General features: G+C 45.9%; 3 protein-coding genes, 1 long non-coding RNA gene and 1 pseudogene across 7 annotated transcripts; 2 read left to right on the top strand and 3 right to left on the bottom strand.

Moving 5' to 3' along the window:
• The first annotated feature begins 6366 nt into the window (after positions 1–6366).
• On the top strand, positions 6367–7643 carry LOC127314665 (germin-like protein 8-7; annotated as a pseudogene).
• A 1630-nt stretch (positions 7644–9273) lies between these two features.
• LOC127314652 (germin-like protein 8-11) lies at positions 9274–20906 on the bottom strand. 2 transcript variants are annotated; one of them, XM_051345163.2, is made up of 3 exons: positions 20775–20906; positions 10161–11832; positions 9274–10036 (listed from the first exon to the last, which is right to left on the bottom strand). In XM_051345163.2, exons 2-3 carry the CDS (start codon positions 10279–10281, stop codon positions 9480–9482), a joined length of 678 nt encoding a protein of 225 aa, XP_051201123.1. In that variant the 5' UTR covers positions 10282–11832; positions 20775–20906; the 3' UTR covers positions 9274–9479. The 2 variants fall into 2 exon arrangements, with proteins under 2 accessions (XP_051201123.1, XP_071679174.1); XM_071823073.1 differs by lacking the exon at positions 20775–20906 and adding an exon at positions 11931–12532.
• Positions 12542–13425, top strand: LOC127314663 (germin-like protein 8-7). Its single transcript, XM_051345173.2, has 2 exons — positions 12542–12673; positions 12866–13425. The coding sequence occupies exons 1-2, from the start codon at positions 12559–12561 to the stop codon at positions 13423–13425; spliced, it is 675 nt and encodes a 224-aa protein (XP_051201133.1). The 5' UTR covers positions 12542–12558.
• On the bottom strand, positions 15120–21257 carry LOC139830029 (uncharacterized). Its single transcript, XM_071823071.1, has 5 exons — positions 20949–21257; positions 20486–20540; positions 18665–18775; positions 18197–18571; positions 15120–17119 (listed from the first exon to the last, which is right to left on the bottom strand). The coding sequence occupies exons 1-5, from the start codon at positions 21187–21189 to the stop codon at positions 16906–16908; spliced, it is 996 nt and encodes a 331-aa protein (XP_071679172.1). The 5' UTR covers positions 21190–21257; the 3' UTR covers positions 15120–16905.
• A 333-nt stretch (positions 21258–21590) lies between these two features.
• LOC139833276 (uncharacterized) lies at positions 21591–23775 on the bottom strand. 3 transcript variants are annotated; one of them, XR_011748693.1, is made up of 4 exons: positions 23289–23775; positions 22931–23083; positions 22119–22458; positions 21591–22008 (listed from the first exon to the last, which is right to left on the bottom strand). It is a non-coding gene; the product is annotated as an uncharacterized lncRNA (long non-coding RNA). The 3 variants fall into 3 exon arrangements; XR_011748694.1 differs by lacking the exon at positions 23289–23775 and having other exon boundaries at positions 22119–22323; positions 22407–22458; positions 22931–23216; XR_011748692.1 differs by lacking the exon at positions 23289–23775 and having other exon boundaries at positions 22931–23216.
• Between the last annotated feature and the right edge of the window lie 218 nt (positions 23776–23993).

Below are 23993 nucleotides of genomic sequence, written 5' to 3'. Positions count from 1 at the left end.
TTGGTCGAATAGTTATCAAATATTAACTGGAAAAGAAAGCGCCAGGATCAATGATAGTGCCAGAAGGAATTTCATTAATTTCTAGAAAAATTTACATAGACATTACAAAAGAAGTTTCTCCAAAAGGACTACCAGGATAATTGTCGCCACAGCTAAATTGGCGACAAGGGCAAAAGAGACAGAGAAAGCAAAAAACAAAGAGGCATGCAACTAGACCTCCGGCCTCGATGAGCTAGGAGTTGAAGATGGCTTGATCCCGAGATAGGCCAGAATTTTCTTCGTATTGGGCTTGGCTGCCTTGATCAAAGACCGCCATTTTGTTTGCTCTATCTGCTCGGTGTCGCCAACCTTCATCCAGTCAACAGTTTGTTACTGTCACGACCAAGGCAACAGTGCTCTCGACAGCAATCTTCATGTTCTCCTGGCGCATTTTCAGCCCAAGGTCCTCTGATGGATTGAAGCTCTGGGCAAGGGCAAGGAAAGTCTTGGGCTCCTCTTTCTTCGGGAAGAAGTAGGGGAATAGCTTCGACAATCCTGCGTCAGCATTCACCACGCCTTCACGAATTTCGGATCCATGAAACTCCAAATAAGAAAGTGCGTCAAGGAGAGGATCATTGTCGGGATTCTCCAGATCAAACTCTTGGTTTGTTTGGCCTGCCACAGGAAATAAACGTTGGTCAAAAGCAAGAAAAAGCAGGTCCTATAAAAAATAGAAGGGATCGATAAAATTACCTTGGAAGCGCCGATTTTGCGAATTCAGGCGCTTGAGGATCCCCTTTTCACGAGTAGCCTGTGCGGCTTTGTGCTCGTTTAAAGCAGTTTCAGTATCCTCAAGTCTCTTCTGCAGTTCCTCGACACTAGCAGCTTTTGCCTTGGCTTCATTAGCCTCTGCTTTGGCTTCGCTAGCAACAAGTTCGGCTTTCTTGCGGGCCGCTTCACTTTGCTCCAGTTTTTGAGCAAGAGTGTCGGCAAGCTTGTTGGCCTCTGCAAGTTTCTCTGTCGAAATAGAAAAGAAAGGTCAAAATTGCGACAAAAAACAGGAGCAAGAAGTCAGAAACAACGACAGCAAAAAAGTTATTACCTTCGATTCTGGCATACTCACGGTACCCAATGAATTGGGATCCGATGCGAATAAGCTCTTTGATCATGGGCTGTCAAAGAAGAACAAAGAAAGAGAAACATCGGTATGGAAAAAGAATGAAGGCGTAAAAAAGCAAATAGAGGAAATATAGATACTGGCAAGAAAATTAAAAAACTTACATCATCCAAGAGCGGAGTAGAAGAGCTACCCAATTGAGGGGCAGGCTCAATGATCGTTTCAATCCTTGTCCTTTTTGGTGAAGGAGCAAGGGGGCTTGAAGGCGGAGTAGTGGTGACGACGTTTTGTTGAGGAGGCGAAGATTCTTCTCCTTCAACTGGCGTATCCGAGACAAGTAAAGTATGTGACGTGCTCGTCCGCGGAGCCACGTCAAAAGTTGGTACTTCTTCCTCATCATCGCTGTGATTAAAAATCGACAGCATAAGAAGCAAGATAAGACAAAAATTTCGAGTACAGAAATAAGAATGACTTACGAGCTGACGAGGGATTCAAGATAAGGATCATAAGTTGCCTTCTGACGTGAAGGATCAACTTCTTCGGCTTTGGAAGTGCCGGAATCTTCGACGTCATTCCTCTTCCTTTTGCCTTTTGGAGAAACAGCGGGAGGAGGAGATAGTGCCGACGCAGTGCCTTCGGAAGATCCCGCAGATTTTCGAGAATCCACGGGTTCATTCACAAAAGACGGAGCTTCTTGATTGTCATCAGTGACAATGGCCCTTTCTTCGACTTCTCCACCTTCAGGAAGAGGAGGAAGTGAGACAAGGTCTGGATGATTCTGTGCAAAATAAAACAGGGAGAGATGTCAGAAAAGAAGTTACAAAAAAGATAGCAAAGCAACAACAAGACAATAGACAAAGATTACCTTGGAAAGTGGATTGGCGGCGCTGAATGGTGTCACACGGCAAGAAGAAGGGATAGCATCTTTTTTGCTGAGAGATGAAATTTTTCGGACAAGTTTTTCTAAATCCTTGACCTCCAAATTCACCGACAGCCGATCTACGTCCTTGTCGCCGGCATATTTCCAGAGAGGATATTTGCGAGCCTGAAGCGGCTGCACTCTAGTCCTAAGAAAGTATGCAGTGATTTGGACACCCGATAACTCTTTGCCGCGAGTATTTTGCAACTCGTGGATACGAGCCATCAAGGTTTCTGTCGACGCCCTTTCTTCTTCGGTGGCCTCCGCGTCCCAGGAGCGGCGGCGAAAGATTTTCTCGGCGCCATCAAAAGGAGGGATGTTGTCCTCCGCACATCCATGGTTCTCCTCCTGAATGTACAACCACTTCTTGCGCCATCCTTGAACTGAGTCAGGAAGCTTGACGTCGAAGTAGTCGACAGTGGGCCGAACAGAAATTACAACGCCGCCTATATTATAGGCGACATTGGGCGAGCCATTACGGCGGCAGAAGAAAATGCGCTTCCATAGCGCCCAGTTAGGCTGGACGCCAAGGAAGGCCTCGCACAAAGTGATGAAAATGGAGATATGGAGGATTGAATTTGGCGTGAGGTGCTGGAGTTGCAGACCGTAGATAAAAAGAAGTCCACGGAGAAAAGGATGAATGGGGGCGGAAAGACCGCGGATGAGGTGGTCGACAAAACTTACCCGGTACCCCATTGGAGGGGTTGGGTAGCTTTCCTCACTGGGGAAGCACAGTGCCTTGGGTTTCTTGCTGATCCCCAGCTTCTTGAGCATGTTGATGTCTTGAGTGGAAATCTTCGATCTTTCCCACTCCGCCGCCCCAAGATCCACGGCGGCCATGGAGGACTCCGGCGTACTGTGCCTTGTCAATCGACGAGGTGGCATCAACAATGGCGCAGGATTTGCAGCTTGGAGGCGAGGAGCTTAGGAGGTTGTGGATCGCAGGAGGAAATTTGCAGATGAGAGAAGGAGGACGGCGCGAGCGGAAGTGCTCAAGGAGGAAGAAGACGATCTTATATAGGGGTGCGGTGAAACGACGAACCGTTGGATAAGGAAAATGTGTGACAGATGATAGCCACGTGGCAACAAGGGTAAAAAAGTAATTCAACGTTGGGGAAGTTACGGTGCGTGCGCCAGAAAAAGCGGAGGACGTGTGTCCCCCACTTGCACGACGTGTCACGATAGTGGATCAATTGGGCCCGCATGGCAGTGAGAAAAGACTTGTCGCAAATTTCTGACTAGCAATCGTGGCTATCGTCAGCAATAACGTCACCTTGGCAGAAGAAAAAATTCGACTCAACAGCTTCATAAAAGGCGACACGGAAAAATAATGCTGGGCCTTTGATCAAATACAAGTTTTTGATCAAATGCTCGGGGGCTACTTTGGAAAAAAGGAAAAGATCCAGAATGACAAGATAGAAATGGCGTGAGCCTATGACCAAATACAAATATTTGTTCATAGCCTCGGGGGCTACTCCTATTGGGAGCGCTGTTCGCGCACCCGAGAAATTATAAAACTTCGGGAGATAAAAGAAAATATAGCGGCATAAGGCGTGGAGCCTACACCCAAGTACAAGTCCTTGGCTGTAGCCTCGGGGGCTACTCCCATCGGGAACGCTGCTCGCGTGCCCGATGAAATTATAAAAAAAAAAGAGAAAAAAAAAGATAGAAGAGCAAAAAAGTATATTTCGAGTTATAATTAACTCTACATATACTCCCATCGGGAGGGCAATATAAGTCATTTTTGACTCGATAAAATGTGCCATTCCAACAGCCGAAAAAGCACTCGACAATATATTCTCAGAACGCCGAAGTTGCGATCAATTTCTGAATGCCGCAAATTTGCGAAGGTAAGACCCCAGATCCGTTCTGCTGGGCGTGGCATCGCCAAAGACTGCGCTCTGCTACTTTTATCCGTATCAACAGATACGAAAAAAAATCCTAACGGACGCGTTAGGTACCCGATAAATTTTACTGGGACTCGACAGAATGGTAAGACCTTAAGCGGCACCTGTCGAAGTTTACACCAGTATCCCGAGGTCATGTCCAGGGACGTGATCTTGAAGTAGGTTTTTGCGGATTGCCACTAGAGCAGTTAACTAGTACCTGATTCGTCAGATGAACTAGCCCCAACTACCATCATCCCTGTACAATATAGATGTTTATGAGAAGAAATATAGAAAAAGTCGAAGCTGTCGAATAAAAATAAACAGTGGAGATTTTCCTTGACCCTACGATTCAAGCAAAATCTCGGGGGCTACTGACATAGGCATCCCAAATGGGCCTGCCGAAGATAGTACCCGGGGTTTACTGAAGGCCCACTACCCGAAGAATAAGAAGATTCGGAAGCCCAAGATATTATTAAGGAAAGCTAGAGTTGTAATAGAAAGTCTTATTTGTAATTTTACGGGATGAGTTAGAAACCTTCCCGGACTTTGTAACTTGTGCAGCACGAATCCCTCGGCTCCGCCTCCTATATAAGGGGGAGTCGAGGGACGCGGAAATCATTGAATCATTGTTTACAAACCCTAGTTTTCATAATCGTCGAGTACTTTTCGGCTGAAACCTTCGAGATCTACTTGCCCTCTACTTCCAACTAAACCCTAGCCTACAATCCGTAGGCATTGACAAGTTGATACTTTGTCACTAGCGGCTATCCTTTCGAGAGCCAGGGAGTCGGGTCACATACAGGGGGTTGTGCCTCATCTCATACCTGGTGGTGTTACGCACCTTCAATACGCAGATGATACCATGATCATGATCGAGCCCTCTAGGGTGGGGGTGGCCAACCTCAAGCTCATCCTACTATGTTTTGAGAACATGTCGGGATTCAAGATTAATTTCTTGAAGAGCGAGGCCTTTGTAACAGGGGTTACAGAGGCGGAGCGGAGGTGGGTGGCCGATGGGCTTAACTGCAAGCTTGGCTCTCTCCCAATGCAGTACTTGGGCTTGCCGATGAGTGACAAATCTCTCTCGGCGGCAGACTGGACCTTCCTGATTGAGAAGGTGGGTCATAGGGTTGACCCATGGCAAGGCCTCTTCCTTGGCCCGGCTGGTAGGCTCGAGCTCACTAACTCCTGCTTATCTAGCCTGCCAATGTTTGCAATGAGCATGTACCTTCTCCATGACAAGACTCACGGAGCAATGAACAAAACTAGGGCAAGATTCTTTTGGGAAGGGGTCAACGCCAAACGGAAATACCACATGGTTGACCGGGACACGGTGTGTAGGCCTAAGGCATTTGGGGGTCTAGGGATCCTCAATGCTAAACGCATGAACATTGCGTTGATGGTCAAATGGATTTGGAGACTGTACCAGAATGAGGAGGGTCTGTGGGCAGACCTTCTTAGAGCTAAGTACCTGGGCAACAAGGACCTCTTTTCCCCGGAGGTTCCTACGAAGGGCTCACAGTTTTGGAATGCCATTCACAACATCAAATGGTACTTTAAGCTGGGAGCTAATACACCTGGTGCAGGATGGGCGGAAGACGTTATTCTGGTTAGATTGGTGGACGGGCAGGGGTCCCCTCCGCGGCCTCTTCCCGGGGCTGTTCGCTTGCTGCGATAATCAGTTCGCGACGGTCGCCGGGGTTCGTTTGAGACAGGCTGGTGCATCCGCTTTAGGCGAAGCTTCACACTGCCGGAACGAGTGGAATGGGAGAATTTGTGTCGGATCTTCGATCTGAGCCCGATGAGGACGGGTGAGGACAAAGTGTCTTGGGCGCTGGAGGAGTCGGGTTGCTTCTCCACCAATTCCTTGTACCTCAAATTGTCGCACGGGGCAGCGATCACGCACTTCAAGGAAGTGTGGAGGACTAGGGTTCCCCCGAAGATCAAGGTCTTTCTTTGGCAGTTGATCAGGGGGAGGCTGCCCTCGGGAGAGCAGCTGGCCAAGCGCCACGGCCCTTCGAACGGGGACTGTGCGCTATGTGGGGAGTTCGAGGATTGTAATCATATTTTCTTCAACTGCCACTTGGCCAAGTTTTTGTGGGCAGGGGTTAGGGAGATCCTATCGTGCACTTGGAACCCAACAGGGGTTGGGGATTTTATCGCTATTGTCCAGGGTTTGTCGGGGCGCCTCCGTAGATTAGCTTGGTTTACCTTTGCGGCTCAATGCTGGACGCTTTGGAATGTTCGCAATAAGCTAGCTATAGAAGGAAAGATCCTTGGCAGCCCAGCTGATGCGATGTTCAAAATGTCTATTCATATGCAGGGATGGAGGGTTCTGGTCAGACACAAGGACCGGAGACTCTTGGACGTGGCGACGGCCGAGGTTAGGCGGCTCCATGGGGCGACGAGGACATGAGCTTCGGGCGGTGCAGCGCGACTTGGCTTTGCCCTCCGTCGTCGGCGTGTGTTAGCGCGTGTGTGGTTCCTGGTATCTGTTGGTACTCTGTGATGTGTGCTGTCCCCGAACCGGTGGTCTTGCTTGTATGACTTGAGGTACCAGATGTGGTGATGTGTGCGTTGTATCGTCGAATTGGTAATGTGGGGCTATATATATATGGCCGGGCCTTTTGGCCTTCTGTTTAAAATATGCCACCTACTTATCCTCCACAGCAAAACTAAGCATCATAACCTGGCCATCTGAACTCCACGACCAAATCAAATGGCAACCTCCCACATCCTTCTTGCTGGTCTTCTTGCGCTGGTCTCATGGCAGGCCATGTCTTCTGACCCGAGTCCTCTTCAGGACTTCTGCGTCGCCGACAAGTACTCTCCAGGTACATATATACTTACACATGCTCTTCTTAAACTCAACCACTGTGCTGAACTTTATAGGCCTTCTTCCTGATGTATTAATAGAACGTGGATGTTCTCGTGCATGTGTTTTGTTTCTGAAATTCTGTTTTGGCCTCGTCTGCAAGGAATTCTTTTTTGACCATATGTATGGATATTGATTCTCTATGCAGTGCTTGTCAACGGATTTGTGTGCAAGGACCCGAAGGTCATGAGCGCGGACGACTTCTTCATGGCAGCAAACCTCGACAAGCCTATGGACACCACCAACAAGGTTGGGTCCAACGTGACCTTGATCAACGCCATGAAAATCCCTGGCCTTAACACACTCGGCATCTCCATTGCGCGGATAGACTATGCGCCCCTAGGAGAGAACCCACCACACACACACCCTCGTGCCACAGAGATCCTCACGGTGCTTGAGGGTGCACTATACGTCGGTTTTGTGACTTCTAACCCGGAGAACAAGCTTTTCACTAAGAAGCTCGAGAAAGGTGATGTGTTTGTGTTCCCTCAAGGACTCATCCACTTCCAGTTCAACCCTTGCGCTAACAAGCCAGCCGTGGCGATTGCCGCACTCAGCAGCTGGTGCAATCACCATTGCCAACGCAGTGTTTGGATCAAAACCACCAATATCGGACGATGTCCTAGCTAAGTCTTTCCAGTTGGAAAAGAATACAGTGAAGTGGCTCCAAGCTCAGTTTTGGGCCGACAACCAGAACTGAAACAATTAACCATAGAGTCAATGACATATATTGACGGGACTTACTTATGCCTTTTGATATAATAAGAGCATATGTGTGATTCTTCTACCTTGCAATATGTGTAAACAGATGATCTTGTATTATTCTGTGATGATTAATTAATACTATGTGTCTTACGGTTCAAATGTTGCAATTCCATTCTTGCATGACTAGTATCTACTACATTGGATTATGTGTAACTAAGTGATTCACCCAAATTAAGAAAATCAATCCAAAGAATAAAACTCATTATTATCTTTGGGTATCCAAGAATTTTTATGTCATGAATAGTCAAGCAAAATATACTAAGTGGCAACAAGTAACAACAGTTTTAGTCATGTAGGACTATGGCAAGAATTAAAGTAAACCTCCAAATGAAGAAAAATATACTAAGTGAGTCAATCCAAAGAATATAGCTCATAGATTTGCCCAGTTATCAGGTCAATTATACTTTACAAATAGCGAAGCAAAATATACTAAGTCAAGTTTGATAATTGGGCGCGAGTTATAGAAAATATTTACCTCTTAGTGCTGAGTGTCAACAAGGTAGACTTTGTAGAAGCCCCCTTCTTGCGGGTGCCCTCTACTGTAAAATACTTGATAGTGTCAGGCCATCAAAATAACAGCCCAAGCGCACCCAGAAGCGGCCTACACTGGGGAAAAAATTATTCACAAATAATACTCAGATTTGGATTTTTGCACAAATAATACACCGCCACTCGAAGCTCGAGCGGTAAGAAGATAACGCTCCAGGCTGACGCGGTAAGGTACCTACTGCTCAAGGCTCCCTGTGACAGCACAAAACCAGTGGTCTTCAGCAGCAGGGTCTTCAGGTTGCAACTGAAAACTCTGCTCATCTGGAACAGTTAAATCACAGGCAAAGATGAGCAAAGATTACTAAGAATGAGGTCTTTATATGTTGATGAAATAGTCAGCCTTGAAAAATTGTAGAATATTTGACTCTTAATTTTCAACCCATACAATCTATTCTCCTATGAGATTCAGAATACAGCCAGTGACATTTTACAGGACATGCACTTGTAACTTACACATCGAGAATGCCACTGCTAATCTTAAGAAAATACGGTACATTTATGAAGAATTATTCCACAAAGCTCTACCAATCGACTAGAAAGTTAGGAATGATCAGAAGGAATAATGGTGTGGTGATGGCATGCCGCCGGAGAGGGACACCACTGCATTAGCAATGGTGATGTGTGTGTTCTAACTGGATGCAGCGCACGACCGTGATATAGCTGGTGGCTGAGGTGTGAATGCTGGATGCAATTCCAGGCTGGAAACTTCTTTGAACACCTGAAACCAGAGAGCTTGCCTCCTCATTTGGACTGCAGTAGCAGCATCACAGAGCAGCAGTACCAACAGCTGCCTGAACCAATCCTGCCATATCCCACAGACAAAACTGGGCATGCTAGATCATTATATTGATAGGTCGCTAGCAGCCGTTAGAGCATGTGCTGCAAAGTGAGAAGAATCAGGGTCTTGATCCTTTAACATTTCACTTATCATGTATTTTGATACAACATTAGTGATCCTAATTAATCTTCGCTTATATTGCAACCCTAGAAGTTGTTACAAGAACGAATGAGAACAGGAAGCAATTAGAACAACTGGCATACACATGTGTAAATATAAATAAAATAACACGTTGAAGGTCAAAAACGTATATAACGAATTCCTACCGAAGATATGTAGTTCTGTAAAAGGGCAACAAAGTCATCAGTTTTGGTTGGTGAAATAAGGCACGCGAGAGCAGTATATGATGCAAGTCTGACAAAAAAACAATACTAGCAAGTATTGAAAAGGTATAAATACATTCATGCCTCACAGAGACATACACTAGAATGGCATATGTACCATTTATTTTATTGCTTAAGATACATATAAGCTAGAAACAAAAGAAATAAATTTGCACACTTCAAATGTAGATCTTCCATGAAGTCGACAAACAACCAAGGTCTGACTTAGTAGTGGTTGTTCTCCCAGAACTGAGCCTGGAGCCAATCTATTGTATTTTTCTCCACCTGAAACGCCTTGGCAAGAACATCATCTGAGATCGGTGGCTTCGATCCAAACACTGCATTGGCAATGGTGATAGCCCCTGGGTTCTGGCTACTGAGTGCCGCAATTGCAACCGCTGGCTTGTAGGGGTTGGGGTTAAACTGGAAGTGGATGAGCCCCACAGGGAACACAAACACATCTCCTTTGTTGAGCACCTTAGAGAGGAACTTGTTTTCCGGATTGGATGTGACAAAGCCAACATATAATGTCCCCTCAAGCACTGTCAAGATCTCGGTGGCACGAGGATGTGTGTGTGGTGGGTTCTGACCTAAGGGTGCATAGTCAATACGCGCCAGTGAGATACCTAGAGTGTTGAGGCCACCGATCTGCATGACGTTGATCAAGGTGACGTTGGATCCAACCTTGTTGGTTACCCTAGGCTTGTCAAGGTTGGCTGCCTTGAAGAAGTCATCTGCATTGACATCCATCGGGTTCTTGCAAACAAACCCATTGACAAGCACTGCATGCGTAGGAGATGTAAATTATAAGTATGGATTTTACAGTGTTATTTAGGCATGATTATAATGTCTAGAGAGTGGTTTCAGCTTAATAACATGACGGAGAAGTGATGAAGTAAATAATACCTGGGGAGTTCTTATCGACAACACAGAAGTCTTGGAGTGGGCTAGGGTCGGAAGCTTTGGCCTGCCATGAGACCAACGCAAGAAGAGCAGCAAAGACAAGAAAAGAAGAAGAGGAGGTCATTTGGTTTTAGACGTTTTGGTTCTGTTTCTCTTGTGTTGCTACTTGTGTGTTTAAAGGTGGCTGGTGCTTTGAAGATGCAGGGGGTGGATGCTTATATAGGTGCCAAAAGCATTGTAACCATATGAGCAGCAGAAGGAAGGAGTCCAGTAGAAGAGACCAATGGATGGAAATGGTCTCTGGCTGCTGTAACGTGCTGATTAAGTTATTCTGCATCAACTCCACAAATTTCGTTTGAGTATCTCTAAAGCACACTTTTTTCTTTAAAGAGGTGTGGTAGCAGATACGTTTTTTGCCAGGTAGTTAAGGCTGCTATGTAATCTGATGACCGAGTAGTAATTATTATTATTTCATATTTTCCGTCTCTACCAAGTCACTGCAATGCACGGACGGTGGTTCCAAGTCGCAACCCATTACCACGCGGACATGAAGATTCATGCATGAGAAGAAAAGGGATGAATTTGCATATATGAGTATTGCAGTGGCACCAAGCTAGTGGCTAATGGCTAGTGTCAATTCACCAGCTGGGCTTACTATTTCCCAATCCGCACCTACCCTTGTCCTTCATCTTATGAGGTATGATAGATTTTAATCTTTTATAGTTTTACTTGGTCATCGTTTTCTTGAAGCATTGTCTAGATCAACTGTGAGTAGTTGACTACAACACCCTACATCACTGTGAATAGAAGACTGAAATGGTCTCCTGCTGGTGGCTTCTGTGCTGGAATTTTCTTTTGTCGGCCTTTCAATGTACTAGTATCTTATTTTTCTAATATCTCAGCATGCTATAAATCTAACATGTGATGTTTGAATCAAGGATGGTTACATCACCTTCCTATTACAGAAATGGCAGTCATGTTAACCGAGAAAACATGTAAAGGAGACCACAAGGTCAATGAACTAGAAGAGCAGGAGATAGCTAAGATAGGCCAGTAACAACATCCCTCATCAACCAACACAGAACGACTTTCTAGGGATATATTGTGCTTACAAATGACTTTCGTTCAAAGTAATGATCACCTGAGACCTTCGCAACAAACGCAAAAAACTTCCTGTAATATGAATCTGGACAATTTGTTTTTCCACAGGACACAAATGGCCACAGTATTCAATAAAATTTGCAGCTTTGTGCCACTGCATCCATAAACATATCTATAAATCTGTAGTGAATAGAATTTTGAGGCTTATATCGAAATGAGTGCCTGAGGGGAAATGTCGTCTGGCCTTCAAATTACATCTCTTAAGTCTAAAAAGAAAATATTTTTATCAATTTAGGCTACCAAACAAGCATTTTGCACCCTTAAATTTGAGATTATCTCCGCATCAGATAAAATGGTCACTTCCAAAAATATAACGAATGAAAGCATGCGTCCGCACCAAGAGGATCAGCAAAAGGCTATCACACTTCAAACATGTACACGCTTGTGAGATGACCATTTAATCAAGGATGGTTATGTGCTTTACCTGGCCACTGGGCCTCCTTGACCTGTTCACAAACATGATCCATACCTGCCCCTCCTACTGCAGCAGCCTCAAGGTGTATACATCACATTTCTGATTAAAGTACCAATGAAAATGACAGTCGTGTTAAGCGAAAAAACATGTACCGAGATGACAAGGTCAATGAACTAGAAAATCAAGTGATTGCTTACATAAACCATCCACAACATCCTCACCAAATCAGGCAAAACGACCTTTCGTGGATCAGTTGAGACCTAAAGCTGTGGCTTATCAAATAACCTCTCTCAAGAGTAAAAAATGGTATTTAATTCGTCATCTCAGGCTACCAAACTAGCATTTTGCATCCTTTAATTTAGACGATCTATGTGTCAGATAAAATGGTTACTTCCATGATACCATGGTGGGCAGACGCGGCCCACGTGTTTGCACCTATGAACCAGCAAAAGGCTATTACGAGTTGAAATTGTAATCAAGACCAGTTAAGTTGCTCTACCTAGACGTAACTCCTTCTTGACCTGTTCACAACATATTCATACCGTCAGATAGAATGGTTACTTCCATGATACCACGGTGGGCAGACACGGCGCACGCGTTCGCACCTATGAACCAGCAAAAGGCTATTATGAGTTGAAATTGTAATCAAGACCAGTTAAGTTACACTACCTAGATGTAGCGCCATCTTGACCTGTTCACAACATATTCATACCTTACCCCTCCTACTACAGCAGCCTTAAGGTGTATATATAAACATGCCTCCTACTTCTCCACAGCAAAACTAAGTATCATCAACTGGCCATCTAAACTCCACGACCAAATCAAATGGCAACCTCCCACATCCTTCTTGCTGCTCTTCTAGCGCTGGTCTCATGGCAGGCCATGGCTTCTGACCCAAGCCCTCTTCAGGACTTCTGCGTTGCAGACAAGTACTCTCCAGGTACATATATACTTACTTACACATGCTCTTCTTAAGCTCAACCACTGTGCTGCACTTTATAGGCCTTCTTCCTGATGTATTAATAGAACATGGATGTTATCCTAAATGTGTTTTGTTTCAGAAATTCTGTTTTGACCTCGTCTGCAAGGAATTCTTTTTGACCATATGCATGGATATCAATTCTCTATGCAGTGCTTGTCAACGGATTTGTGTGCAAGGACCCGAAGGTCGTGAGCGCGGACGACTTCTTCATGGCAGCAAACCTCGACAAGCCTATGGACACCACCAACAAGGTTGGGTCCAACGTGACCTTGATCAACGCCATGAAAATCCCTGGCCTTAACACACTCGGCATCTCCATTGCGCGGATAGACTATGCGCCCCTAGGAGAGAACCCACCACACACACACCCTCGTGCCACAGAGATCCTCACGGTGCTTGAGGGTGCACTATATGTCGGGTTTGTGACTTCTAACCCGGAGAACAAGCTTTTCACTAAGAAGCTCGAGAAAGGTGATGTGTTTGTGTTCCCTCAAGGACTCATCCACTTCCAGTTCAACCCTTGCGCTAACAAGCCAGCCGTAGCGATTGCCGCACTCAGCAGCCAGAATCCTGGTGCAATCACCATTGCCAACGCAGTCTTCGGATCAAAGCCACCAATCTCAGACGATGTCCTAGCTAAGGCTTTCCAGGTGGAAAAGAATACAGTGAAGTGGCTCCAAGCTCAGTTTTGGGCTGATAACCAGAATTAAACTAATTAAACTGAGTCGATGACATGTATGGATGAGACTTACTGATGCCTTTTTCATATAATAAGAGCATATGTGTGATCAAGGAAAAAAATAGCGGGCTATTTGATTTAGCGGATGCCTCGTCTAGAAGCTACAGAAGCTATAGCGGCGCAATAGCGGAAGCTAAACCATTTAGCGGTTTTCACTAACAAAAGTAATATATGTCGCAGAAACATAGAATCTCAGCATGCATTATGAAATATAATATTTTCTTCATCTCCAAGACTATTGCATTTCTTATAATCTGCTATGGACCTAAACTAGATACGCCAATTCTATCTACGATCCTTATTTCTAAAAAATGACAAGGGATTGAATGGAATTGAATAGGCAGGTTGCATCTGTTCCACATATAGAAGTATAGTACAAAGAGGAAAGGATAGAGAAGCAAGCTTCGACGTAGCAGTTCTAGTTCTTGAATAGACAAACAAGCTTCTATATACAAATTAATTTTGTGGTTCTACTGTCTGGCATCTGAACCAATACACCGAGGAACAAAGAGTAAAGGATATAGGAGTTGCGACAATCCATACTGAGTTTCAGGATGAGACATCACGGTGTTTTCAGTCGTCTCAATTCAGCCCATGTCTCCCTAGCCACGTTTATCACGACCTGGGCGTAGAAGCCGTGGAGCACAACCGGCTTGGTGCTAGAGATCGTGGATTGCTCTAGCTGCATCAGGATTCAATCCTTCGCTAGCTACCGAGCGAAAATGAGAGGAATGGCTAGGTTATGGATGGAAGCAATTGACTATGCATCGAGGGCTTGGTTTTCGGCCAATGAAAACATGCATTAGGCTTTAAGTTCTAGTGTGATGGAGCAATTTTGTTTGCGGCGCTATAGCTCCTCTAGCGGCTATACTCTTTAGCGGTAATTAGCGGCACCTTAGCGGACTTAGCGTCCATAGCGGACGAAACAGGCTTAGCGTAGCGGAAGGCTGTCCCAGAAGCTATAGCGGTGCTATAGCGAAGCTATAGCCAGCTATTTTTTTCCTTGTGTGTGATGCTTCTACCTTGCAATATGTGTATACAGATGATCTTGTATTATTTTGTGATGATTTAATACTATGTGTTTTGCGGTTCAAATGTTGCAATTCTGTTATTTGCGCAATTATTTTATCTATAATACCTTGGATTATGTGCACCTTAGTTCCTCACCCAAATAAGGCAATCTACTAAGTAAAGTAAAATATACTACTCCGTAAGTAATAACACTGTTGCTCAAGTAGGACTAGGACGAGAATTAGAGAAAAACCTCTACTTCCAAGTGTCGACAAGGCAGAGTTCATAGAAGCCCTCTTTTTGGGGTGCCTTCTCACATAAAATCCACGAGCATGGCCTGGCGTCAAGGGCCCACTCCTGCGGTGCAGTAGTCCTGCCAGGGCCATCAAAGTAGTAGCAGAAGCACGCCCAGAAGTGGCCAAGACATTGGCCCTGTGAGACAATTGGAACTTCAGGTTAGATCAGAGCGCACCCAGAAGTGGCTAAGACAGTGCTCTCCAGCGGCGAGGTCTTCAGGTTGCAACTGAAACTCTTCTCTGAGACAATTGGATCACAGTCACACTACTGCAGCTTTGTGAAACAACCGATGGGCAAAGATTGCAAAGGAATGAGGCCTTTATATGATGAAGAAATACTCAGCCCTGACAAACTGTAGAATCATCAACCCATACAATCTCTTCTCCTCTGCTATTCAGCATCCAAGCAGTTAGGTTTTACAGGCATACAACCACATGTCCAAATGATCAAAGGCACTCGCAGCTTACACATCGAAAAGAACCATGCCACTGCTAATCATAAGGCAGTACAGTACATTAATGAAGAATGGTTATTTATTCCAAAATGTTCTACTAATCGAACAGAAAAAAGGACGGCTCAGAAGGAATGATGGTGTTGCGACAGCACAGGACAGGAGGGTGACGCCACGGCATTAGTGATGGTGTTGTGTGAGCATTGCTGGATGCAGCGCACAACCTTGAAGTAGCTCGTGACCTAGGTGTGAACACTGCATGCGCACACCTGGGAACTTCTTGGAACACCAGAAAACGGAGACCTTGCCTCCTTATTTGGACTGTAGTAGCAATATCACAGAATAGCAGTGCCAATAACCACCTGAACCCATCCATCCATATCCCACATGACAAAACACAGCCATGCAAGATCAGTACATACATAGATCGCTAGCAGCCGTTCAAGATGAACCATCACATTTAAGCAGACCTCCAATCGTCAAACTTGTCAGTGAAAATGCCATCATCAGGATGAAAATGGATATGGCGGCACTGCAAAGTGGGAAGAATAAGAGTCTTGATCCTCGAACATTTCGCTCGCAGTCCTCCATCGACAACGATGTTGCAACAGTTGCGCACACAAAGGCGCTCCAAGTGAGGGCAGCCATCAATGATGGCAACCAGCTCCTCCGTCGTGATATCACTTCCGACGAGAGTAAGGTATCGCAGCTCGTGCATAAACTCTATTCCAAGTGGCCCCTCTCTCTCGCCGCCATACGACCCTTGGCGCAACATGAGACGCTTCAGTTGCGCGCATGCTCTGCTGGTGATCTCATATGCATCGCCGTCAACAAATGGACATAAGGAAATGAGAAGTTCTTCGAGAAGAGGCAACTTGATTATCAGGTCAGTGAATGCTTCATTCGAAACATTGCAATAGTCGAGACTGAGGCTCTTAGGGGCTGTTTGGTTTAGGGGATAGCCTCAAGTGGCTAGGGGCAGCCACTGAAAAAATGGTTGCCACTCGTTTGGTTCAGAGGATAAGAAGGGTTGGGGATAACCAGATTCTGGGAATATACCTCCAAAACGGTGGTTGAGCCCATCCGGCTAAAAGTGGTGGACGACGCCAACCACTTTTGGCTCGCGCGAAGAATGACCCGTTAAACTCCTATGAACGAGGCGGCGCAGCCAAATTGATTGACAGAAACGCGGCGGGCTGACCTTGGGCGGCGCTGCATCGACCGCGGCGTCGGCGGTTCACAGGTAGCTCTGCAGTCCTGCTCTCTCTATCTTGGGCGGTGGCGGGGCTGCTCGCTCGTCTCTGTCTCAAGTGGGTGGGACTTGGGAGAACGACATGATGAGCTGGTGACAATACACCGAAGACGTGAGGGCGCCGGAAGACCAGACTGAAGACGCGCGACGCCGGCAGTTCTCCTTGGTTGGTAGAAGGCTGCTCCCTCCTCGCCCTCCTCTCTGTCTCAGTTGGCGCCGAGAAAGGTATCCTGATATGGGATGGGTGACGGGGTATGGCCATGGAGAGGCTGGGTGCCTGGGTTGGCCGACGAGGGAGATGTCATGGGAGGCAGTGGCCATGGTGAGATCGATGGGTCAGTGGCCTGCAGCGCCTGGGATTGGCGACGATTTCTATGTTTCATTTCCTGTATGTCCTTTCTCACATTGCTCTCTTTAATCTACAGAGGAGTACAGATCAGCTACCTAGCGAGGAGAATTAGAATTTCTTGTGTATTTTGCAGAGTATTAGCAGATCCCCGACCACATTTTGTTTTTCCAACCAAACAAAAAATTGGCTCATCCCTCACACTCAACCAAACAAGAAAATTGGCTATCCCTAACCATGTAGTTGGGGATACCCTCATCCCCTGGTGGATACCCCCTAAACCAAACAGCCCCTTAAGGGAGGAAGATCTGCAGAAAGAGGGAAAGGGGATCATAATAATGTTATTATAGCATTAAGGAATAAAGACACTCCCCATCTTCCTTTTGGCAATAATCTACCTACAACTTTTGGTATTATGCTTTCCTCTAAAATGCATGGAGCAACTAGATACTTAAGCTGCTACACAACAAAGTACTCACATATTATCTTTGACCTTATATATACCAATTACAAATTTTACTACATTCGCTCAGAAAAATCTATGCACATACCTCATCTATATGAATTAGTTTGACTACATTCAGTTAAGAAATCAGAGAGCAGTACCCAATAAAATGGATATAGAACTAGGCTTTGCACTTTTAGCTTGTGTGATTTTAGGACAGAAATCTTGTACTGAAACAATAGTACCTCATCTATATGAACTAGTTTGACTACATTCAGTTAAGAAATCAGAGAGCAGTACCCAATAAAATGGTTGTAGAACTAGGCTTTGCACTTTTAGCTTGTGTGATTTTAGGACAGAAATCGTGTACTGAAACAAGAGTACCTCATCTATATGAACTAGTTTGACTACATTCAGTTAAGAAATCAGAGAGCAGTACCCAATAAAATGGTTGTAGAACTAGGCTTTGCACTTTTAGCTTGTGTGATTTTAGGACAGAAATCTTGTACTGAAACAAGAGTACCTCATCTATATGAACTAGTTTGACTACATTCAGTTAAGAAATCAGAGAGCAGTACCCAATAAAATGGATATAGAACTAGGCTTTGCACTTTTAGCTTGTGTGATTTTAGGACAGAAATCTTGTACTGAAACAAGAGTACCTCATCTATATGAACTAGTTTGACTACATTCAGTTAAGAAATCAGAGAGCAGTACCCAATAAAATGGTTGTAGAACTAGGCTTTGCACTTTTAGCTTGTGTGATTTTAGGACAGAAATCTTGTACTGAAACAAGAGTACCTCATCTATATGAACTAGTTTGACTACATTCAGTTAAGAAATCAGAGAGCAGTACCCAATAAAATGGTTGTAGAACTAGGCTTTGCACTTTTAGCTTGTGTGATTTTAGGACAGAAACCTTGTACTGAAACAAGAGTACCTTTCTGCAATATACTTGAGAAGATCATCGGTAACGAACTCGCTCCCTGCGAACACCTCAAGCTCTCCATTGGAGCGGTCAACTGCTGCCTTTGCCATTGCGCACAAGACATCCCGCGCCTTTTTCTTCTTTCCACGCAAGACCTCATGGTGCTCCATGTCAACGTATCGCCATAAGCTAGGCACTTTTGCCGCCTCGAGCCATGAGTGGCACACAAGGCCTGCACCCATGAGAACTTCGACTGCACCAAGTTTGGCGAAGACCAAAGCAAGCACGTCAAGAGGCAGCTCGGACCAGTCCCTGACAGCGTCTGGCTGCACCTCCATTTCTTTTCTTTTTTTCGCAAATGGCTGAACCTCCATTTCATAGGAACGACTGCAGACAAAAGGGTAGTAGTACTAAGTACTGACGAATTACGCAGACTGGCCAATCAATGAACAGAAATTGGTGATCCTCTGCAGTATGTACCTCCGGCGAGGACGGTGGCAAACACCCCATGTGACGCCTTTCATCGCAATTGAGAACAATGGGAAGCTTGAACCTTCTTTCTCAGACGCTAGCTGCCTAGCTCGTAAAAGACTGTGCAGCTAAATAAGCAGGTAACTCTCCTCACGTCCCCTCGCGTCGCCCCCTCCAGGCGACCGAGGGGCGAAAACCCTAGATCCCGCCGCCACCGTCCCCTCCCACCGTCTCCTCCCTCCCGTCGCCCCCAGAGGCGGCCGCCGGACAAGTCCGTGCAGCGCCGGGGAAAGGGGTGGCGGGGATCTCGCGCATCTCGCCCGGACGCGGGTAGCAGGAGGGACCTGCCCCGTCTTGGCCAGCGGCGGCGGCGCCGCCGGAGCCCTCTTCTCTGCGCAGGCGCTGGCCCGTGATCTCCAGTCACCTCCTGCATGTTCCTGCGCTGCGACCGGTGGGGTGGGCGACGGCCGGCCATGGCTGGCCACTTATAGATCTGACCAGGCGGGGGCCTACGGTCAAACCTGGCGCCCTCTTCCGGCGGTCGACGACCCGCTATGGTGGTGCTACGGGGAACGGGCTTGGCTGCCGAGGCGGGGACCTCGACAGCGTGTGCGACGCTGCCCATGGGTGGGTGGTGTTCGTGGGTGTCTTCCGACGGCCCTCTGCAGGTGTTGTGGGGGCGGCGGCGGCTGCACCCGTCTCTCGCCGTCGTTCCGTCTTGCTTTTGGCGGGGCGCTGTGTGTTGCTGCGGACATCGGAGCATCTTCCACCGGATGATTTGATCTGGTCTGGACTGGGGCGGCATACACAGGCCAAGGCTCGATCTAGAGGCGGGGGCTCTCTCGATCCGGGTGGTTGGTATCGGTGATGAGCTTGACGCAGGTGTCTCAGGGTTTGGCCACCTCGTCTCCTTGGGCTGACAACCCTCGTTGTTGTGTTGTCGGCGGGGCTGGCGCTGTTTCCTTCTCTGCGATCTCATGGCGGTGGCTGGCTTCCGAGAGAGGATGGGACGCCGGCGAAAGCTGTGCAAGGCCGTGGCCATTGCTGGTGACGATGACGTTCTTGACGCCGTTTTCCTTCTTGGAGGCGACACCAAAATGTCCCTCTTTTCTCGTAGCCGGATCCTGCCACCGTGCACGTCTTGCGCGCTTCTCCGATGGGGGCTAAGCTGTCTTCGCTGTCTTTAGACACACTCTTTTGCCTTCCTTGAGCTCATCGCCGCCGTCTTCGTCTCAGCTGCATATACACGGTGGATTGCCCGGTTCGGTCGGCTACCTAGAAACCCAGGGGTGGTTGTCTTAGGTGGTGCCATGCCACGGGTGATGCCGGTGGTTTCTCTTATCGCTGTGGGCGCGATGTGTCGTTGGATGAGTGTCAAGGTCGTGTTTTTAGGGGTGGTGGCTGGGCTAGGGCGAAAGCTCGGCAAGGCTCCGGCCGTTGCGGGTGACGACGACGCCCTAGGGCGACGTTCTCCTCCTTGGAGGCGTCTCCTTGTAGCCCTCCTCCTTCGGTTTCTCGAGGCAGGAAGACTTCTTCATCTCTTCGGTCATAGGTGTGCTCTGATGCTGCAAGGGAGATCTGTTGGTTTTGGGCTGTTCCAACTCCGCGCCCTCTCAACAGAAGTCTGGGCCTTCTCGACAAGTTCAAGCTCTCTAGCTAGTGTGTAGTCCTAGTTAGTGTAGCTTGTCTCTTTCCTTTCTGTTGTTTTTGTGTTGTTGTTGCTGTAAGCTGGTATCCCCAGCAGCTCGTGTAAGTGTCATTGTAATGGGTGCTTTATTAATTTAAAGCAGGGCTAAGGCCTTCAGTTTAAAAAAAAAAGCTCGTAAAAGAGCTTTTTTTTTACAGCACAAAAAAGCACCAGAGAAATCTAACTCCCCAGGCCAACCTGCTTGGGGGAAAAGAGATAACCAGAGAAATTTCTTGTCAGTTGACTAAAATGAGTGCGCCTATTGCACGAAGCATTGACATTTCAGATTTTAACAACGAACTGCATCTACAGAACAGGAGAAATTTGGTATGGAGCAAGAAATTTCGGATAATTCATCAAAACGCTGCTCACGGTCACAGCAAGGCAAGGTAAAGTTATCATTTTTACGGGTAAGAAAGTAAATTTACTTACTCGCAGCAAACGACGATAAGGAGGGGGTATGATCTCCTCGGCGGTCCTCTTCGCGAACGCCGTCGGCCACCCGCCGAGCACACCCACGGTGACCCGTCGTGCCTCCACCAACGAGCGGCCGTTGTGCCTTAGAGCCAACGCGCGGGAAATGCTCTTTCTTGCGTCCGCGCCTACCTTCCCGAGCGAGGTCAGATCCGGCGGCGGGGCACCCGAGGGATGCCGGATCTGGCGCCGCCGCCACGCGCACGAACAGTGCCGGCCACGTTCGGATGAGGAAGACGGCAGTAGGATCGTCGCTGGGCCACCGCCGAAGGCGCCGCTCCTCGTCTGCCGAGAGGTCGACTCGCCGCTGCGGTGTGGAGACCAGGCAGTCAGCTACTCCTCTGATGACAAGGAGGGAAGCTACCACTGACATGTACAGTCATAGAAGCAAAGCCACCTTTTTGTCCCCAATTTAGCTTGAGGTCTAGGTAGTCTAGATCCCGGATATAACTATGATTATGCTTGTAAATTATGGTTAGTTCTATGTTTAACTTTTACAGTATACTAGCAAAGACCGGCACGGCGGCACGCCGCGCCATATAGTGGCTGATTGGTAGTAATTTTTGGTGGTGGTAAATATTATTTGAAAGCATTTTGAGTGTTTGTTCCTTGGTTTGAAGAGACATGAAAAAAATATTCTAGTAGTATACAATAGTAGTAGTATAACTGTGTAATACAATTATCAATGCAGAGAAGACAAATTTATAGAGTGGTATTGTGAACTGCATGATGACGGATGTGATATAGGCAAGAGAGAAGCCCTACCCTTGCAGATACTGAAGCGCTGGTAGCATACAGGTAAAGAGTGCCTTAGATAATTACACATAGGTTCTTAGATATTACATAACTGGAGGAATTTGTCTCTCCAATAGTAGCATGTGGGGCAACAGTACTATACAGTTGCTGACAAAAGATAACAAAGTTATCATAGAGATGACTGATGTCGGTACTGGCGAATCTTGCAGACACAAAGTTCAACTTGACGTGACGGTATTGGCTGACTTCTGGCATTTACTCTAATAATAATATGTAGTAAGCTTTTTTTAAACAAGAATATGTAGTAAGCTTGATTTTGTCCTATGACAATGCATGGTTTGTTTAGCTGACTTTTGTACTGCACGTATGCCTTGTGAGTCTGGGATCTCTGTCAGATGTGAATAGTTCTCTGCAACCCTCTTTTTTGTCAATTGCACTACATGGAATCAATAAATAGCAAGAGAAGAATGTCAATTGATAAATTCTAAGCACAGGTGGCCAATGTGTGTTTAACTTTAGCATGATGCAGTGCAGTGGTAGATGTACCTCTTCTTAGATGACTTAGAAACTGAATTCAACTTGGGCACCCATGTCGTAGGAAAAAGGCACAATGCCAGGAAGGTACAGATTCTTGGCAATAAGAATAATGGAAGACCTGGCAGCCAGTTTGCGGGTAACAAAATGATGAACCAAATGTGGGTAGCAACAGTATTACTGGACCAAGCAGCGACATGTCCTATGGAAGTAGACCCTGAAGCATAAAGCTAGGTAATCAACATTCTGAATGAGATGGAAGCTGTGAGAGTCTGAGAAGTTGTTGTTTCATGCTCTCACAGGCTTTGTTGATCACGAATCTCTCACCGTGAAGTCCATGAGGTAGAAGAACCTGCGCATGGGAAACCATGTTATGCAATTGCACGGGTTGAGGCGACCGAGTAGGAGCTGGCACTTTGCCCTCTGCTAAAATGCAGGCGGACTGCTATTGAAAGATCAAGTAGTAGAACACTTAAAAGCAAAGATAGCATGGAGTGAACTGTGAATGTGCATGATTACATTTGCACTTCTACATTAAGAGTACATGTTTTCACGAAACAATTCAAAAAGAGTTCAAAGTCACTGAAACACCCCTTCTAAAGAGATGTCCATACTGAAATATGATCTAAACATTATGTTCCCTTTTAGTTAAAAGTGATTTGTACAAGGAACTCTTCACGTCTAGTTGGCATTATCATGACGAAGTTATAGTATATCAAATCAAGATGAAAGACCATACATTATTTTGGATAATTAGAGTGTTTATGCATAGGGAAAAGATGGTAAGTTGAGGCATCCCCATGTACTGATAGGTGGAGGAGTACCTTAGGTCAACAACAGCAGTCCAACTCTGATGAGTTTTGCCGCATCTTGATCCCTATATTCCCATATGCGTGCAATTCACGGAGAACTTTGTGCTAATAACCTTAGTGTGATACATCCTTAACTGGCAAAATCTTCACATTTGTTCCTTAGACCTGCAAGCATGTATGACTTCTTAGTATAGAAAATCGCACATTGGAACAACAATAGAGAGGCGAACAAGGCAGCTCAGAGAAATATTTGATTTCTTATGAATATAAGAATATGTAATTTTGTGTGCAGGGAGAAGAAAAGCAGAATAAGAAGGAAGCAAAACCAAAGCAAGAAAAAGATTCAGAAAATGATTGATGATGAGTTTACCTTGCTAATCCAGCTGCCCTTGGAGCTATTGAAACTGCAACACCACCAGCGACATGAAAGAGCAAGTCAAAAGAAGAAGGCAATGCGAGGATAATAAATGAATGCACCTACAATGAAAACTCAAACGGAATCAGCATGAAAATTAAGATGGGAAACATGTACCAACAGAACGACAAAGACATCGTGAAAGGACAACACCACGGCAAAAACAAAAGCGAACAGATCGCGATGGAAAGAAGGAAAATCATAAGGAATTAACGACATAAAATTTGAGAAAGAATGGACGGTGGGGCTAAATCGTCCATGCATTTATGAATATTTCAGTCCACATGTCTTCCGAAAGCAAAAAACCAGACATATACATAGATAAGGAGGAGAAGAGACATAGTGAACACCTATGCATAAACTAATTTAGTTTCTCCACATGAAAGCAAATTTATTATTCTCAATGTCAATTAGTTAAATTACTTCTTATTCTTTATTTAGTTGATACAACCAAACTAAAATATCCTTTCAAAATAAGTCTCCTACATTATTTCTTAAAAGATTGTGAGAACATGTTGTCATGTAATAAATGTTCTAATTAATTTATCACAATCCTCATACTTCCTGCATTCCATAACCTTGTAGCAGAAATGTAAACTATGAAAGAAAATTATAGAAACACTTGACTGGGATAAATCTGACCCAGTCTTCGATCACACT

This window comes from Lolium perenne, chromosome 7, assembly GCF_019359855.2.
Source record: "Lolium perenne isolate Kyuss_39 chromosome 7, Kyuss_2.0, whole genome shotgun sequence".
Lineage (NCBI taxonomy): Eukaryota > Viridiplantae > Streptophyta > Magnoliopsida > Poales > Poaceae > Lolium > Lolium perenne.
The sequence above is the reverse complement of the archived record's forward strand: the minus strand, read 5'-3'. Positions and strand labels throughout refer to the sequence as shown.

Bases quoted from the DNA above. Each gene is read 5' to 3' on its own strand.
- LOC127314663 (XM_051345173.2), top strand. From the start codon at position 12,559: ATGGCAACCTCCCACATCCTTCTTGCTGCTCTTCTAGCGCTGGTCTCA. The intron at 12,674-12,865 runs GTACATATATAC...TTCTCTATGCAG, and splicing joins TGCAGACAAGTACTCTCCAG to TGCTTGTCAACGGATTTGTG.
- LOC139830029 (XM_071823071.1), bottom strand. From the start codon at position 21,189: ATGTCAGTGGTAGCTTCCCTCCTTGTCATCAGAGGAGTAGCTGACTGC. The intron at 18,776-20,485 runs TCTTTTACGAGC...TTAGCTGCACAG, and splicing joins TTGTGCTGTAAAAAAAAAGC to TCTTTTACGAGCTAGGCAGC. The intron at 18,572-18,664 runs GTACATACTGCA...TTTTGTCTGCAG, and splicing joins TGCCACCGTCCTCGCCGGAG to TCGTTCCTATGAAATGGAGG.
- LOC127314652 (XM_051345163.2), bottom strand. From the start codon at position 10,281: ATGACCTCCTCTTCTTCTTTTCTTGTCTTTGCTGCTCTTCTTGCGTTG. The intron at 10,037-10,160 runs GTATTATTTACT...CTACGCATGCAG, and splicing joins TGTCGATAAGAACTCCCCAG to TGCTTGTCAATGGGTTTGTT.